The 18,214-nt window shown below is 43.8% G+C and overlaps 1 protein-coding gene across 5 annotated transcripts; it reads right to left on the reverse strand.

The window, feature by feature from the left end:
• Window positions 1-1,348: 1,348 nt before the first annotated feature.
• LOC109892389 (disabled homolog 2) lies at window positions 1,349-16,745 on the reverse strand. Of its 5 annotated transcripts, none has more exons than XM_020484887.2 (15): window positions 16,527-16,745; window positions 12,773-13,054; window positions 12,383-12,522; window positions 8,798-8,896; window positions 8,468-8,599; window positions 8,312-8,392; window positions 7,920-7,946; window positions 7,709-7,759; window positions 5,705-5,767; window positions 4,292-4,912; window positions 3,533-3,650; window positions 2,580-3,245; window positions 2,227-2,426; window positions 1,833-1,899; window positions 1,349-1,745 (listed from the first exon to the last, which is right to left on the reverse strand). In XM_020484887.2, the coding sequence occupies exons 2-14, from the start codon at window positions 12,906-12,908 to the stop codon at window positions 1,858-1,860; spliced, it is 2,376 nt and encodes a 791-aa protein (XP_020340476.1). In that variant the 5' UTR covers window positions 12,909-13,054; window positions 16,527-16,745; the 3' UTR covers window positions 1,349-1,745; window positions 1,833-1,857. The 5 variants fall into 5 exon arrangements, with proteins under 5 accessions (XP_020340476.1, XP_020340479.1, XP_020340478.1 ...); XM_020484889.2 differs by having other exon boundaries at window positions 1,434-1,741; XM_020484890.2 differs by lacking the exon at window positions 4,292-4,912 and having other exon boundaries at window positions 16,527-16,736.
• Between the last annotated feature and the right edge of the window lie 1,469 nt (window positions 16,746-18,214).

Here is an 18,214-nt window from a genome sequence, read left to right on the forward strand (position 1 = left end):
ACAACTGTGGAAGTATGCTTGGGGTCATTGTCCATTTGGAAGACACATTTGCAACCAAGCTTTAACTTCCTGACTGATGTCTTGAGATGTTGCTTCAATATATCCACAAAATTTTCCTGCCTCGTGATGCCATCTATTTTGTGAAGTGCACCAGTCCCTCCTGCAGCAAAGCACCCCCCAACATGATGCTTCCACCCCTGTTCTTCACGGTTGGGATGGTATTCTTCGGCTTGCAAGCCTCCCCTTTTTTCTCCCAACATGACGATGTTCATTATGGCCAAACAGTTCTATTTTTGTTTCATCAGACCAGAGGACATTTCTCCAAAAAGTACGATCTTTGTCCCCATGTGCAGTTGCAAATCGTAGTCTGGATTTTTTTATGGCAGTTTTGGAGCAGTGGCTTCTTCCTTGCTGAGCAGCCGTTCAGGTTGTTGATATAGAACTCGTTTTTGGATTTCGATACTTTTGTACCTGTTTCCTCCAGCATCTTCACAAGGTCCTTCGCTGTTGTTCTAGGATTGATTTGCACTTTTCGCACCTAAATACATTCATCTCTAGGAGACACAATGAGTCTCCTTCCTGCGTGGTATGACAACTGCATGGTCCCATGGTGTTTATACTTGCGTACTATTGTTTGTACAGATTAACATCAGGCATTTGGAAATTGCTCCCAAGGATTAACCAGACTTGTGGTCTACAATTTTTTTTCTCCCTGAAGTCTTGGCTGATTTCTTTGGATTTTCCCATGATGTCAAGCACAGAGGCACTGAGTTAAGGTAGGGATTGAAATACATCCACAGGTACACCTCCAATTGACCCAAATTATGTCAGTCAGTCTATCAGAAGCTTCTAAAGCCATGACATTATTTTCTGGAATTTTCCAAGCTGTTTAAAGGCACAGTCAACTTAGTGTATGTAAACTTCTGACCCCCTGGAACTGTGATCGTGAATTAATCTGTCTGTAAACAATTGTTGGAAAAATTACTTGTCATGCCAAAACTATAGTTTAACAAGAAATCTGGGGAGTGGTTGAAAAATGTTTTAATGACCACAACCTAAGTGTATTTAAACTTCCGACTTCAACTGTACATTTACTCAGTGTATGTGCATATGAGCGACATCCTATATTAATGAACATATGTGTTCATGTCATTTACAGGATGTAAATGTACAAAACTGCAATTGGAAGAGACCAAGGCATGTTATTTGTAAGTACACTGGATTCATTTTGTTACATGATTGTAAAGTAGGTTTATCAAAGTCAAATTCACCCCAGTTAATCTTTCAGGGGTACCGAACTACGACACAAAAGTACTGTGATTTTAAACACATGTATTACCAATTAACATTGTGTTTCTGGCATTTTTTATTCATATAACCCAGGCTAAAACACAACTTATAGGCAGACACCCAAAAGACGACACTTAAAGGAATACATTATTCAGTGTTTAATATAGAGCATTTCCAGGGCCTTCCCTTCCATCACACATTATGTCACTTTATTACAATACATTTCATTCAGTGGTACTAAAAAGCTATGAGATTTGAACCAAAACAAGGTGTTTTGGGGGGGGGGGGGTAAATGAGGGGCTATGTAATGGACATCAAGAAAGGCAGTTATTCAGTGTGGGCAAGGGGTTAGAAGTTGTAATTGTGTAGGATTGTCTGGCGCTTGTAGTAGCTGGTTCTGAAGACATTTGGTCGTAGAGCATCGCTGCTTCTTCTCTGGACCACTGCAAACCTGACTGGAAGAAGAGAACGCACAGGTTGTTTAAAGTATCATCTAAACTCACAGTCTAAGGTTCAGACTGCGTTAGCCGTCTGTCACTCACATGTGGAAGATGGGCAGGGTGTCACTCAGGCAAAGGGGTCTCCGAAGGGATCCGAGCCACCAGTGGTCTGGGCAACAGCAGTGTTCCGTCATAAAAAAAAAAAGATTAGGGTTTTAGTGATACAAAGCATTACATCACAATCAATTGAACTTTGATAGAACTAATTCCCCTACATGTGTGCTTGCAGGGGCGCAACTTTGGTTTTAGAAGTGCGGGGGGACATGTTTATTTTTTTTATCCATTCGGATGAACACTCCAAACAGCATACCCGACGCATGGTCCTAAAGCACACCGTTGCCTAGTTTTGTATCACATTCCAATGAGAACTGGGGTGAAAAAAATGCAATTTCAGTGAAAGTTGCACCACTGTTTGTATATGCGTGTACATCCATACCGTAGCTAGAAGTGGTGCTCCAAAGGCATTAGGAGTAGCAGAGCCAAATACATCATCAAATAGGTTCTGGTTGAGACCTGCTGCTGCTGGAGCAAGGAATGTGGCTGGAGTAGGGGCAAATGCATCCAGGAGCCCTGGCCCAGGGACCACTGCAAGAGATATCATGGGTACAGAGTGCAGTGGGGCTGGTTTGGGTGGGTCTAGAGACAGAGAGAAGGGGGTAATCAGGTGGATTCAAATGTATGTATACTCAGTGGACATTAAGATAATCCTAGTAAAGATTAATTTATCATAAATGTAGTCTTCTCCAAATCAATTGACAGGAATTTAAAATCCTAAATAACTGCCATTACCATTGGCAATAATTGAAATCCGACTCTGAATTTCAAAGTCGTCATAATCCGCAATTTCCTGGGGCACGCCCACTTTGCTGGAGAAGTACTGGGCAAACACCCCATCCCCATTGGTGCTTGGGGCGGCAGACCCGGGTATCTGTTCCCCTTTCCTTGCTGGGATGGCTGGAGGCTTGGCAATCTGGAAGTCCTTGAACATGTCCTTCCCACTCTTCTTCTCCTTCTCCCCTCCCAGTGGGTCCAGAGCTGTGAAGGCACTGGGTTCCACCTTAGCTGGGGCCTCCTTTACTGGTGGCCGGGGTGGGGGCCGTGGTGGACCCTGCAGCATACCCTGTGGAGGGCCTCCCATCATGGTGTAAGGCTCGGGCTGGAAGAGGTTAGCCATAGGAGGCTGGCCCCAGCCTGGTGCACCCATGGGCCCTGCAGGTGCAGGCTGTCCCCAAGCCTGGCTGACTGGTGGGGCCCCATAGGGGGATGGCATCTGCTGGCCCCAGGGGGCTGGAGGTATGGGCAGGGCACTGAAGGCAGATGGCTGGGGGAAGGTGGGCTGGGGGTTGGGGAGTGTGACCCCTCCTGGCATGGTGAACATGGAAGAGGCTGGGGCTCCCCATGGTGATGGGGCGGTCCGAGGGATGGTGACTGAAGGGGGACCCAACTGCAACGCTCCTGGAGAGGAGAGCGAGAACAGAGGGTGATGCATTTAGGTTTGGTTACAGTAGGTAGCCTACTGGCTACAAATCAACAGAATCTAACACACTAGCTAGTATGCACACTACTGAGCGGTGTCCAGCTGAGCCATGCCGTACTGCTCTAGCCTGATTACACATGAAACATAGTTGCTGGAGCTACACAGCTACGGATGCAGATTTTACCACTTTATAGAACTAACATGCGTCAACACTGCATGGGTAGCATCATTGACTATTTCGAGCCAATGGTAACACTAGTCTTACCGAGAGCTGCAATGGAGGAGGTGGTGGGACTGAAGAGGCCATTGGAGGCAGACGAGCTGTCAGGCTGACTGGGAGCAGCAAACATGTCAGCCCCAAACAGGTCGTCAGCAGGAGGACACTGTCAGTGAAATATCAGATTATTCAACCAAATTTATCACAGGAATAGTGAAGAATGATTTACTGGCCCTCAATTAATCATGAACAGAGAACTGTGGTAAGCACAAAATTAAATGGTTTATTGTATGGATGAAAACTAAATGATACTGTATTCAGTTATACGATAATTAAATACAAATATTTCTAACAATACTTAGACGCAAATACCAACACTTACCTCCACACCTCACTGAAGCATGAACGTTAGGACAAGGAACATATGAATAGATAGCAAACAGGAGACAGATGCAGTGTTTACAGTCGAGCAGAGGTTGTTAAACTTCCCTGGGACAAGCAAGTTAGAGAAGCCATGGGAGCACCACCATGCAGTTAGCTACATTAGAAACCCACACCAGTTCCATCCGCATCCCAGAGACAAAACCCACACACCAACCCTAATATACTTCTACAAAAACCATGTTGGTAGATACAAAACCCAGTGCATCGCAACCTGTTGCCCTTGAGGAACAGAGTATAGTGGTATGGTATCCCAGTGCTGTAAAAAGGGGTTGTTAGAAAACCTATCATGGTTTGGGGAGGTGGTGTGCAGACAGAGACTCATTCTCAGACATGCAGCAACAGAGCTTCATTATGGAGCTTCACCTTGGCACTCCTCCGACCTCGTCCAGCCTTAGTGTTCTGTGGAGGGAGGTTTATCACTACCGAACTGTCCTTGCCATGACCCATGGGTGTGTTTTCTTTTGGATCGAACAGCACACCGTTACTGAGGGGCGGGATTTCCCCAGATATGTCGAGAAAGGGGTTCTGTGGAGAGGCCACAGGTCCCAAACCGTTCTGGATTAGAACAGGGACCCTGCACTCTGACACAACGCCACCGAGTGGCCACTGGCAATTACTGAGAGCCAGGATCATGTTCTTATTGGACAACCCGTTCAACTGCTGACCGGAGTGGTCAGAGTCTCCATTAAGACCATTGCCGTTCATGACTGGCCTGCCCAAGATGTGAACAGAGCTCTCCTGGCTGTGATTGGTGGAGGGTGCTGAGATCTGAGAATTGGGGGGTGCTGATTGGGCAAGGGGGTCGTCGCTGAAAGGGTCAGAGTCTGGGGTTGGAAAGAAGCCAAACGCGGAGGAGAAGGGGTTCTCTGTTTGGGGGGTGCCCCAAAGGTTAGAGGCGTAGGAAGTGAAGGGATTTCCTTTTATACAGTTTTGATTGCTGTCAACCTCAGTGGACAGATCCAGCAATAGAATATCATTAGTCTCCTGGTTATCAAGAGGAGAAAGAGATAAAAATCAGTTGTGCTGAAAAAGAGAAGCAACTGTTAACATAGCTAAATTAATCACATAATGACATGACCGTTAATGATTGTTGAAGCAACAGTATTGACGACAGACCAATAAACTTATCAACAGGAATCAGAAACTCAACTCTAAGAATGTGCTTTGTGATGGCAGTAGGCTAGCTTGTGTCCGTTTGATGATTTAACCATATATCCAGGATTTTACCTTTGTAATCCATCAAACGACTTCAAGACAATCATCCAGATTACACACCTTCACAGAGTTGAGTTTGAGAGCCCTGTATGACATGTGGGATGATATGATTGGTGGAAAATGAGGGTGAAGTTATGCAGTAGAGCCTGAGACACTGCCGCAATGCAGAACAAAACAGACATCTTTGACAACTGGCAAGCCTGCGCTAGCGAGAACCTGAGAGAAACTTTACCAGAGATGGAGTTGTCAAAGCCACCTGATTATAAAGATCCCTGTTAGTAATAAGAAGAACGGGCAAAAAGCCGCCGATCTTCAAAAATAAAATAGAAGCAAAGTTGTTGGCCGTACCGTCCTAAAATATAATGACAAATGTTTGAGCATCTAACCGCCAACCACTGCATTATTAGACCCATTTCTAGAGTGTTTGTGTTATGAACATTTCCCCAGTGCCATCATTGTTTCCTTATGAACACAGATTGAAATGTTCCCAGAAACGAGGGGTTCTATATTGTGTGTCCGCACATCCAGTGAGCCTCACCCTACAGCAACAGGCCAACTTACTGTAGGAGAATGGATGTCTGGGGGTGTGGACATGTCTCCAAACAGATCCAGCTGTTGCACCTCCTGAACAAACACACAAATATCTAGTATCAGCTTCATAAAGACATTTTGCCTTAGGCCTGCCGAGTGGCGTAGAGGTCTACATATCATAAAGATACAGAGCCTTCGGAAAGTATCAAGACCCCTTGATATGTTCCACTTTGTTACGTTACAGCCTTTATACAAATTGCACCCCCCCCTCAGATCTCAAATCAAAGTCTCACCTTACAGTGAAATGCTTAGACTAACCAATAGTGCAGAGAAAATAATAAGTATGCATGTGTGTAGGTAAGTAAAGAAATAAAACAGTAAAAAAATGACATTTGAAAATAAGAGTAGCAAGGCTCTATACAGACACCGTTAGTCAGGCTGATTGAGGTAGTATGTACAAGTGACTATGCATATATGAACAGAGAGTAGCATTAGCGTAAAAAGCAATCACACTATACCCCATAATGACAATGCAAGAACAGCTTAAAAATGTTCACGAATTTATACAAATAAAACACTGAAAATATATTAAAAAAATATAAAATAATCGCATTTACATAAGTATTTCAGACCCTTCACACAGTACTTTGTTGAATCACCTTCGGCAGCGATTACCGCATTGAGTCTTCTTGGGTATGACGCTACAAGCTTGGCACACCTGTATTTGGAGAGTTTCTCCCATTCTTCTCTGCAGATTCTCTCAGGCTCTGCCGGGTTGGATGGGAAGCGTCGCTGCTCAAGTATTTTCAGGTTTCTCCAGAGACGTTCGATTGGGTTCAAATCCAGGCTACGGCTCGGCCACTCAAGGCCATTCAGAGACTTGTCCTGAAGCCACTCCTGCGTTGTCTTGGCTGTGTGCTTAGGGTCGTTGTCCTGTTGGAAGGTGAACCGTCGTTCCAATCGGAGGTCCTGAGCAGGTTTTCATCAAGGATCTGCACTTCGCTCTTTTAATCTTTGCCTCGATTCTGACTAGTCCCCGCCTCTGAAAAACATGCCCACATCATAATGCTGCCACCACTGTGATTCACCGTAGGGATGGTGCCTGGTTCCTCCAGACATGACGCTTGACATTCAGGCCAAAGAGTTCAATCTTTGTTTCATCAGACCACAATCTTGTTTCTCATCTTGTCCTTCTGGAAGGTTCTCCCATCTCCATAGAGGAACTCTAGAGCTCGGTCAGTGACCATTAGGTTCTTTGTCACCTCTCTGACCAAGGCCCTTCTACCTCGATTGCCCAGTTTGGCCGGGCGGCTAGCTCTAGGCAGAGTCTTGGTGGTTCCAAACATCTTCCTTTTAACATTGATGGAGGCCACTGTGTTCTTGGGGACCATAAACGCTGCAGACATTTTTTGGGTACCCTTCCCCAGATCTGTGCCTTAACAATCCTATTCCTTCGACTTCATGGCTTGGTTTTTGCTCTGACATGCACGGTCAACTATGGGACCTTATATAGACATGTGTGCATTTTCCAAATTATGTCCAATCAATTGAATTTACCACAGGTGGATTCCAATGAAGTTGTAGAAACATCTGAAGGATGATCAACGGAAACAGGATGCACCCAAGCTCAATTTCCAGTCTCATAGCAAAGGGTCTGAAAACTCGTGTTTTTTTTAAAATTTGTAATATATTTGCAAACATTCCTAAAAACCTATTTTTACTCTGTCATTATGGGGTATTGTGTGTAGATTGCTGAGGATTTTTATATATACATTTAAAAATAAAATACATTTTAGAATAAGGCTGTAATGTAACAAAATGTGGAAAAAGTCAAGGTTTCTGAACACTTTTTGAAGGCACTGTATATCCAGTATCAAGATATATCCAGTGCCATCATAAAGAAAGATGTAACAAAATACTATTGATCAAAACACCACATAATGTCTACTAGTAGACAGGTGGTCCTGGAGAATGCTCTTTTGCATCCACTTGGCACTCTTTTGCATGTATGATTCCATGATCTGAAACACTTACTTTGGCAGTGCCTGCCTGGCCATCGATACTGAGCAAGGCGTTGCCACCATTCTATAATTGAGAAACAGCGATTAAGTGTCAAGTATGCACTACTACAGCCTACATCTCAGATCAAGCTTATATTAAAATCAACATATACAGGCAATTAAAAAAGCTAAGGAAAACTAACCACAAATAGGTGCTAAGTGGCATGACAAATACAGGCGCTTACCTCAACTGTTGCATTATTGCGCTGATCCTGAACAGATGGAGGAAGAGGGGAAAACAAGGTGGTTCCATTGGCGTAATGTCATATGTAATCCATTTACTTATTGGCTGAGAAGTGATATTTTTGTGCCATAACGAGTCATCATTGCAATATAAAGAAAGCATGGTTTGTGGTGCAGGACTGTAATACAGCGCTAGGGGGCAGTGTCGACCTTAACTTCAGTCAGCAAACCCAAAAACAATACTTGAAATAAATAAAGGGGTCACGTTCAGTAGGGATAAAAACTGATTGAAGCAGGGAAGAAATATTCGCACATAGAACAGTGTTTTGTTGCAAAATGTTTATCTACGGTGTGTCCTACTGAACACAACCCAGATCCCACCATAGTAATTTACCTTCTGTGAGGCCTCAGACTCTTTCTTCATGTTGAAGATGACCTGGAACAGATCCTTCAAGTCAATGACCAGGGGCTCTGCCTATATGGAGAGATTAATGGAAAAACAGTCAATAGATATAATCAAAGACTTTCAGTCTGTGTCCCTGTGTGTTACCTGCTGGCCAGTCTTTATGGCGAAAAATTGGTGCTGTCCCTCGGCCCCACACACGTAACCAAAGGCCCTGTTATCTGTTACGTCTCTGGCGATGAACGAGATCGTATTCACCATGTGTTCATGTTCTATTACCTGAGAGGGAGGAAATGAAAAAAAACAGCTTTAAAAATAGTCTACATGGCATCTACTCCTGACCGAGATCATGTCCGGTGTTCATATTATTCTGAAAATGTGCTCCCTCTATGTCTACAATAGATCATTCCATTTGTAGGTTGGTACTCCCCAGCCACTGAGACATGGTTTAGAAAGCCATAGAAGAATTGTTCTCACCCCCGTTTTCTCATCAATGATCTTGATGCCCGACATGGATATGTTGACCCAGATCCTCTGCTTGTGTTTGCCCTGTGACCGAGAGGCTATTGCCAAGCCCTGCAAAGAAACAATGACCGCCATGCGCAGAACAGAGTTACATAAACGCCACACAACAAAAAATACATACTAACACAGACCATGGAGGTTTTACAATGTCTCGCAAAGAACGGCACCGATTGGTAGATGGGTAAAAATAAGTAAAACATTAAAAAAGCCTATTGAGCATGGTGATGTTAATTACACAAGGATGGTGTATCAATACACCCAGTCACAACAAAGATACAGTGCAATCAGCAAGTTCAGACCCCTTCCCTTTGTTATGTTACAGCCTTATTCTAAAATGGATGAAATTTAAAAAATAACTCCTCGTCAGCACACAATACCCCATAACAAAGCAAAAATATATGCATTCTATAAAAGAATACCTTAAGTATTCAGACCCTTTGCTATGAGACTCGAAATTAAGCTCAGGTGCATCCGGTTTCCATTGATGATCCTTCAGATGTTTCTACAACTTGAGGTTAACCTGTGGTAAATTCAATTCATTGGACATGATTTGGAAAGGCACACACCTGTCTATGTAAGGTCCCACAGTTGACCATGCATGTCAGAGCAATAACAAGCCAAGGAATTGTCTGTAGAGCTCCGAGACAAGATTGTGTGGAGGCACAGATCTGGGGAAGGGTACCAAAAAATTTCTGCAGCATTGAAGATGCCCAAGAATAGTGGCCTCCATTCTTAAATGGAAGAAGTTTGGAATCACCAAGACTCTTCCTAGAGCTGGCCACCCGGCCAAATTTAGCAATCGGGAGAGAAGTGCCTTGGTTCAGATCTCTGTGGAGATGGGAGAACTTTCCAGAAGGACAACCGTCGCTGCAGCACTCCAATCAGGCCTTTTAAGGTAGAGTGGACAGATGGAAGCCACTCCTCAGTATAAGGATCATGACAGCCTGCTTGGAGTTTGCCAAAAGGCACCTAAAGGACTCGCAGACCATGAGAAACAAGATTCTCTGGTCTGATGAACCCAAGATGGAACCTTTTGGCCTGAATGCCAAGCGTCACATCTGGAGGAAATCTGGCACCATCCCTACGATGAACCATGGTGGCAGGATCATGCTGTAGGGATGTTTTTCAGCAGCAGGGACTGGGAGACTAGTCAGGATCGAGAGAAATATTAACAGAGCAAAGTACAGAGAGATCCTTGATGAAACCCTGCTCCAGAACACTCAGTACCGCGAAGGGGAACCGTCGCCCCAGTCTAACAGGACAACGACCCGAAGCACACAGCCTAGACAATGCAGGAGTGACTTCGGGACAAGTCTCTGAATGTTCTTGAGTGGCCCAGCCATAGCACATCTCTGGAAAGACCTGAAAATAGCTGTGCAGCAGCGGTCCCAGCCATCCTGATAGAACTTGAGAGGATCTGCAGAGAATGAGGAGTTTCTCCCATACAGGTGTACCAAGCTTGTAGCATCATACCCAAGAAGACTCGAGGCTGTAACTGCTGCCAAAGTGCTTCACAGTATTGAGTAAAGGATCTGAATACTTATACGTAAATGTAATTTCTAAACCCGTTTTTGCTTTGTCATTATTCTGTAGATTGATGAGCGAAAACGATTTAATCAATTTTAGAATAAGGCTGTAATGTAACAAAATGTGGAAAAGTTCAAAGGGTCTGAATACTTTCCAAATGCACTGTACAGGAGTCTTTCTTTACTCCGTTGCCGGAGAGGAAGGAAACCACTCCGGGATTTCACCGTGAAGATAATGGTGACCTTAAAACAGTTCGAGTTTAATGGTTGTGATAGGAGAAAACTGAGAATGGCATCAACATTGTAGTTAATCCAAAATACTAACCTAAATAACAGAGTGAAAAGGAAGTCTGTACAAAATGAGAATATTCCAGTAATGCTGCAAAAAATGTCAAAGCAATTAAGAGTTAATTGTGTTGTATTGGATTTGCCCCAAGCAGAATGGGGAAAAACTCCCCAAATACAGGTGGCAAGCTTTTACAGTCATACCCAAGAAGATTACTCAGTACCACCCTCCATATTTGTAAGCATATGAGTGGCTGTGTCATGTTATGGGTATGCCTGTAATTGTAAAAGGACAGAGTTTCAGGATTTAAAAAAAACAATGGAGCTAAGCACAAGCAAAATCCTAGAGGAAAACATGGTTCAGTCTACACTCGAGTTGCTTACCAAGAACACCGTGAATGTTCCTGAGTAGCCGAGTTACAGTTTTGACTTAACATTTTGAACAGCATAATGGGGCAAATGTTGCACAATCCAGGTGTGGAAAGCTTAGACTTACCCAGAGGATTCACAGCTGTAATTGCTGCAAAAGGTGATTCTAACATGTATTGACTCCAGGGTGTGAATACTTATGCACATGAAATATTTCTATTTAATTTAAGAATTCCTAAAACATGTTCTCACTTTGTCATTACGGGTAGTATTTAGGTAAGTGAGGATTGCAAGTTTATTAGGTACACTACCCCTTTCACGAAAACGGTTTGCTCCTACAGGCAGTCACAACCTTGGCTTGCTATATTAGCACTGTTGGATTGAACGTTCGAATGGGAAAATGTGTGACAAAAGCGACTGAGCGTGGCATGATCGTCGGTGCCAGGCGTACCAGTTCCAGTATCTAAGAAACGGCCAGCCTTTTGGGCTTTTCACACACTACAGTGTCTAGGGTTTATGGAGAATGAAGCGACAAACAAAAAACATCCTGTCAGTGGCAATCCTGTGGCTGAAAACAGCTCGTTGATGAGGTCGAAGGAGACTGGCAAGAATCATGAAAGCTAACAGGGGCGCCCACAAACTCAGCTTGGTACAACAGTGGTGTGCAGAAGGGCATCTCGGAACACACAACTCATCGATCCTTGTCACGGACTGGCTATTGCAGCAGAAGATCACACCGGGTTCCACTCCTATTAGCTAAAAACAAGCGGCTCCAATGGCCAAGCAATCAAATCAAAATTTATTTATATAGCCCTTCGTACATCAGCTGATATCTCAAAGTGCTGTACAGAAACCCAGCCTAAAACCCCAAACAGCAAGCAATGCAGGTGTAGAAGCACGGTGGCTAGGAAAAACTCCCTAGAAAGGCCAATACCTAGGAAGAAACCTAGAGAGGAACCAGGCTATGTGGGGTGGCCAGTCCTCTTCTGGCTGTGCCGGGTGGAGATTATAATCAACAACACTGGACAATTTAAGAGTGGAAAAACATAACTTGGTCAGATGAATCCAGATTCCTGTTGAGTCATGCCAATGGCAGAGTCAGGATTTGGCATAAGCAGCCCTGGCTCCATCCTGCCTGGTGTCAACGGTACAGGCAGGTGGTGTTGGAATGGTGAGGGGAATGTTTCTGGCACATGTTAGGTCCCGGTGATATAGTTTCCATCCCCCAAAGAATTCAGACTGTTCTGGAGATGAAGTGGTCCGACCTGGCACTAGATGGGTGTACCTAATAAACTGACCACTGAGTGTAGATGCGTAACAGTAAGTGTACTGTAGCGGTTGCATCATGATGTCGTACCTTGAGTTTCATCATGGAGTCCTGGCTCATCTTATCCCCTCGGGCCTCTGGGACATCATCGATGCCAATCAGCTTGGCCCTGTACCTCACACCATCACCCTGGAACCGGGACAGCAGGTACTCATCAGTCTTCTCTGGAGCTGGACAGAGGTATGAGAGAAGGATATCAAACTGATTGATTTTCACTTCCTATCCGGTTGAGCATGCCCTCTTATTCTACTGTATTTATTTTATGACATAGCCTCAAACGTCACACCACAAGAAGCATAGATATCAAAATATGCAGAGTCAAAATAGGTCAAGTCGGAGGTCACAGAAAAAGGCTGTTCAGCCCTTATCACCAAATCCCTCACATGTGGGGAGAGAGGGAGTGGCTCTTATATACAATACCTTTCTTCTTCTCTTTCTTGAAGGGGGTCTTGGCTGGTGCTGTGGAAGGGGTGGTGGGGATGCTTGTCGTGGGGGAGGGAGTGCTGGAGGGGTCGGCTGGGACGACAGGTGTATTGCTTGCCACTTCCGTAGACATGGTGGGTTGGGGGGCCAGCCTTACAGGAGTTGGGACAGGCAGACAGAAAGGGTAAACCTGATGAGGCGGCAGCTCCGGTCGCTCAGGCAGGGGGAGGGGTTAACTCAGCAAAGAGGTTCAGCACTCGTATATGCTCAGTTATATGCCTGAAGGAGGGTTGAGGGGAAGGAGTGTGACACATAATGCAATGACACACCGATGTTAAGCTTTCAGGAACATTTAAGGTGAAATACAAAAAAAATTCTGGTGATAAAAGAATGATAACAGAAGACATTACAGCTCTAAACATTTTAAAGACCAACAGCTTTCGCTGGCTTGTGCTACCTGAATATGGTCCCTTACGGGTTTTGTGAGCATCATAAAAAGTAATATCACTTTAATGATCAACAACCAAGACTCATGACCCCAGTACCTTGTTCCTATAACCACACACAAGGAGCACACACCATTTTGACCCTTGTTGTAGCCTTGCTGTGAACCCTGTGCTTTATGTAGCGACAGCTAATCGCAGGTAATGGAACTGCCATTGAATTCAGTGGGCTCTTTAATTAATATTGAGTGTGTGAGAGAAACACCTAGAGGACATCAAAAAGAGTTGTGCAACTGGCCACACACACTTCCTGTTTCGAACTGTGCATCCCGTCAGTCAGATTCCCACAGTCACAGGGGTCTTGTCCAGAACACCACCAGTCCAAGTCTGAGACGAGCATAGGCAAGAGGCTGGGTGTTTAAAAGCTGAATAAGCCACGACTCACGCTGGCAGAGCAAAGACTGGGAGCGACCAAAGGTTGAGCTATTAAAGGTTAATCTTACGCTAGCTGGTTGGTGTTAAAACTGACAGATCCCATGATGACCAAGTGCTCCAGTTAGCTCTTAATGACACAGGACAGTACAGCTTGCAATTCTCCCTCAGAAACTGCAGGTCTACCCTATAAAACCTCAGATGGGAATCATCATGATAGACCAAAATGCAAACAACTTGACAGTGTCACAGAGCATACAAAACATTAAGAACCTGCTCTTTCCTTGACAGACTGACCAGGTGAAAGCTATGATCCCTTAGAGGTCACTTGTTAAATCCACTTCAAAAATCAGTGTAGATGGAGGGGAGGAGACAGGTTAAAGAATGATTTTTAAGCCTTGAGACATGGATTGTGTATGTGTGCCATTTAGAGGGTGAATGGGAAAGACAAAATATTTAAATGCCTTTGAAAAAAAGGTTATGCGCCAGGCGCACCAGTTTGTGTCAAAAACAGCACCGCTACTGGGGTTCACATGCAACAGTTTTCCGTGTGTATCAAGAATGGTCCACCACCCAAATGACAACTGTGGGAAGTTTGAGTCAACATGGGCCAGCATCACTGTGGAATGCTTTCGACACCTTGTAGAGTCCATGCCTAGACGAATTGAGGCCGTTCTGAGGGCAAATATTAGGAAGTTGTTCTTAATGTTTGGTATACTCAGTGTATGTCTCCAGGCTGGCTAAACTCCTTCAATCATCATCATAACTCTGGAGTAGGGAGACATGCAAGGCCAAGAACCTCCTGTTTGACACAGCTCAAGTTGAATTCCCTCCCCTTTTACATAGATGCCTCTTGTAATCCTTGCTCGCCCTCCCTCTGTGCTAGTCTGGGGAGGTTACTCATAAAAACAGTCCATTTCCTGAAAACAAGCAGAAATCTGACAGTCTACAGGCACTTTTAAAACCCAAAGCACAGTCAGTGACTGCTGAAGAGTAGCTAACATTTATCCAACTCTCATCAAGTAAAGTCCATTCTGAGCTCTAACCTGATGTCAGGTAATCACAGTAACATTAAAACAAGGATAGAGACTGGAGGCTGTCAAAGAGATTGAACTGTTTAAACTTCCACTATGAGAAGTATGCAGCTCTTCTAAAGCCATTTGATTTACAAAGTCAGATGAAATGCTTTCTAGAGCTACCAGAGTTAACAGCAGCATCCAGAAGTGTTTCAGTCATGACATGATAGCTGATGCAGTCGGAGACAGCAGGGTTTGGTTGAGTCCCCCAGCTTAAAGACTTACGGAATCGCTGGTCCTATCGGTCACCGAGTGCAAGTGTTCTTATTCATTACATGTGTGTTTAGTGGGCCTCCAGCACAGAGAAGACAATTAAGCCTAGGTTCTAAATAAATTAGGAGTTAGATACCATACCAATCACATCCCAGATCATACCACCATGACTGATTGGCTCAGCTATGGTTCACATCACACCACACTGTTTGTGACGGTTACCCCCAAGATTTTTCAGCAGTGGTGGCAAAGTTAGCGTGGTAAGTGATAGGGGGTGTGGCCAATGGCACAGTCCTACATTTTTAAGGGCAATCCTCTTGGCCAGAGAATGTTGCCGTTTTAAAGCCAATTTCCTGCAATTCTACACATACAGTCACTTATGCTGTGTTCTTATGCTATCAGAGGGACGCAAACATTATAAATTCTTCAACAAAAACTATAAGAAATACAAAATGTATTATACAGGAAGGCCTGACGCTGCTAAATGAATATAGGGAAAACACTGGGGTTTCTGTGTGTGTGACAAGTCAAAGAACCTCCAGTAATGGGTGAGAAGAGGACAATTTGGGATACTGTCAGACAGGAAGGTTGAAGACTGAAATAGTTTAGGGGTGGTGACACGACCCACATGATCTTAGCTGGTCTATAACTACCATGGGGTGACAGTCCAGGTAACTTTGCCCCAGATAAGTGGTGGGGTCAGCAACTATAGAAAACACTAATAAAATACAACTTCTCAATGTCAGCATGTTAACTAACCTGGCTGGCACACTGTGTGAAAAACCTGCCCCCAGTCTAAGAACAGACAAAAACAACTGGCATTTCCACAGCTTTAGAAGTGAAAGAAGAACCAGACACATAACAAATAGCTAGAAGCCATTTGAAAGCTGCCAGGGAATCAACATGTGGCCATCTTGCCCATCTTGCCCAAATGCATAGACTGAATCCAGTGTTTTTTCACCAAGTTAGCAGAATTGCTGGAGAGAGAGAGAGAGAGATTCAGCACATCTGGAGGAGATCATGGGATTAATCACATACTCAATGGAATGGTGAAATGCACTACAGCCTATAGGCCCACTGTGGGTACAGACAGTGGCCTGGACCACAGACAAAGACTACAGGGAAACAATAACCATCTACTAGGGATAAAAAGGCAGCTATTTGTATTGTGTTGTGTTTTATAAACTCAAATGCAGTCATAAATAGCAGTAGGCTATAGGGAGGACAGGAATACATCTGGTTGGACAAATATTAACCATGATGGATAAACAGCCAAGGTGGCCAAAATATGATTTGTTCGTCGTTTTAGCCTTACATTCAACAAGACAGACAAGGCGATCCGTTATTCAGCCGTACATTTTCGGCATGAAAAATAGCGAACTCAAACAATTACCAGTGACGTGCGCACAGCTGGAACTAATGGAAAAACCAGGGTCGCTTTCTTGAGTTTGTTTGAATCAGCATGTAAAACATGTCACAAATATCATCCCAAATGTATCATTTCATATAGGACTCCGTTACAAGACAACTCAAATTACGATCCCTGCCTGGTGAATGTGGCTGCGAAAGAATGTGGCTGTCACGTACCGTTAACAAGCGCTCCAGACAGAAATCTTCATATTCGAGGTTTGTCTTCCAGCGTTCTGAATGTCATGCGAATACTACTTTCCCCGTCGACACGTCTCCTGTCCGCTATGAGGGTTAAATCAAACGCAGCTTTTCAAAGACTTGTTGGAATCAGATGTTACCGCTGAGCTGTGCCGCTATGCAGTGAATTGGCTACTCGCCCACAGCAGCAGGATCATGCAACCTCCCAATTTAACCCCTTGCATGCCAGAACGTCAGCCCCCAAATCTACACCAACCAATGATGAGACCAATATGATTGACATGAAAGCATTATTTCATTCTCACACCACATCGCAACAAGAGAGGCATACTACAAAGCAAAATGAATGAGTTAGCCAGCTAACTTGCCTAAATATTTTGAAATAACTTTACATTTCTCAGAAAAATTTGCTTGAAATGGGAATGGTCTAATTGAGTCAACAACCAAAAACACATATCTAAGTTTAGCTTTCCTAATAAACAAGAACATCTAGCTATTTCTGTCTGTTCATCAAAGTTAGCTGGCTAACTCATTAAACATAATTTGATGTTTAATTTGATTAGTATACCCTTCTGATGTTGCCTTTAGTTTTATACAAATCAATGTAACTGCTCTCTAAATGTACATTCTAATATTTGGGCCATACTGCTTGGGATCTGTGTAGCCTAAGCCTATAAGAACATATCAGATATTTTCTGATGTTTTGCAGATTAAAACATTTAATAATTCCCCACTGCACTGCCCCATGTTTGTTTGACCCAAATTTAGTAGGCCTGTTAGGCCAGAGACAAATATTTGAAATGCAATTTCCATTAAGTGAAACTATTTCAGTAACACATGTTGCATAGGGCAGCATTTTGTCAGAACCTCCTTCAGAGAAAAAGGAAGAGTAGGATATCAGTTCATTTTTTTGATTTTTTATCTTACGCTTCTATTGTTCACACTGGGCATGATGACAGTAGAATGGTGGTTGTTGAAGTAGCATTTCACAGCCACCCTAGTGTGTGTGTGTGTGTGTGTGTGTGTGTGTGTGTGTGTGTGTGTGTGTGTGTGTGTGTGTGTGTGTGTGTGTGTGTGTGTGTGTGTGTGTGTGTGTGTGTGTGTGCGTGCGTGTGCATGTATGTGTCCGTGTGTGTGATTCCAGACTAGCCTTATGAGACAGATTAGGGGAGAGAATTAGAGAGAGGGAAGCTTTCCTTCCTGGCTAGGTTTCCTGTGTAGATCTGCTGACAGAGGATGTTGTTTAGGAGGAGTTAGGGAGAAGAGCGTCTCTGAACCAGATCACTGTCAAGCTGAGGAAGAACCTCTTTTCCCTTTTTCCCGTTCCTGTGACCTCTGGAATGGATAACCAGGGGCTTCGTCCCAAATAGAACCGTATCCCCTACATACTACAGTGCACTACTTTTGACCAGAGCCTTGTGGGCCCCTGATTGGTTAATGGGCAAAATGCTTTAAGACCAACCCGGACTCAGGGGTAGACGTAACATAGTAAAGTAAATCTGTCTCCCTCCATTTAATTTGATATGTTACGTTTTGTAATTTGTGGATATCCATCATCCATTTCTTATGATAATTTAGGAATTACAATTTGTATGATATGTTACTAATTGCAATTCGTACAATTTGTTACGAATTTGCAATACATATGATATCTTATATGAATTCCA

This window comes from Oncorhynchus kisutch, linkage group LG6 (genome assembly GCF_002021735.2).
Source record: "Oncorhynchus kisutch isolate 150728-3 linkage group LG6, Okis_V2, whole genome shotgun sequence".
Taxonomy (NCBI): Eukaryota; Metazoa; Chordata; class Actinopteri; order Salmoniformes; family Salmonidae; genus Oncorhynchus; species Oncorhynchus kisutch.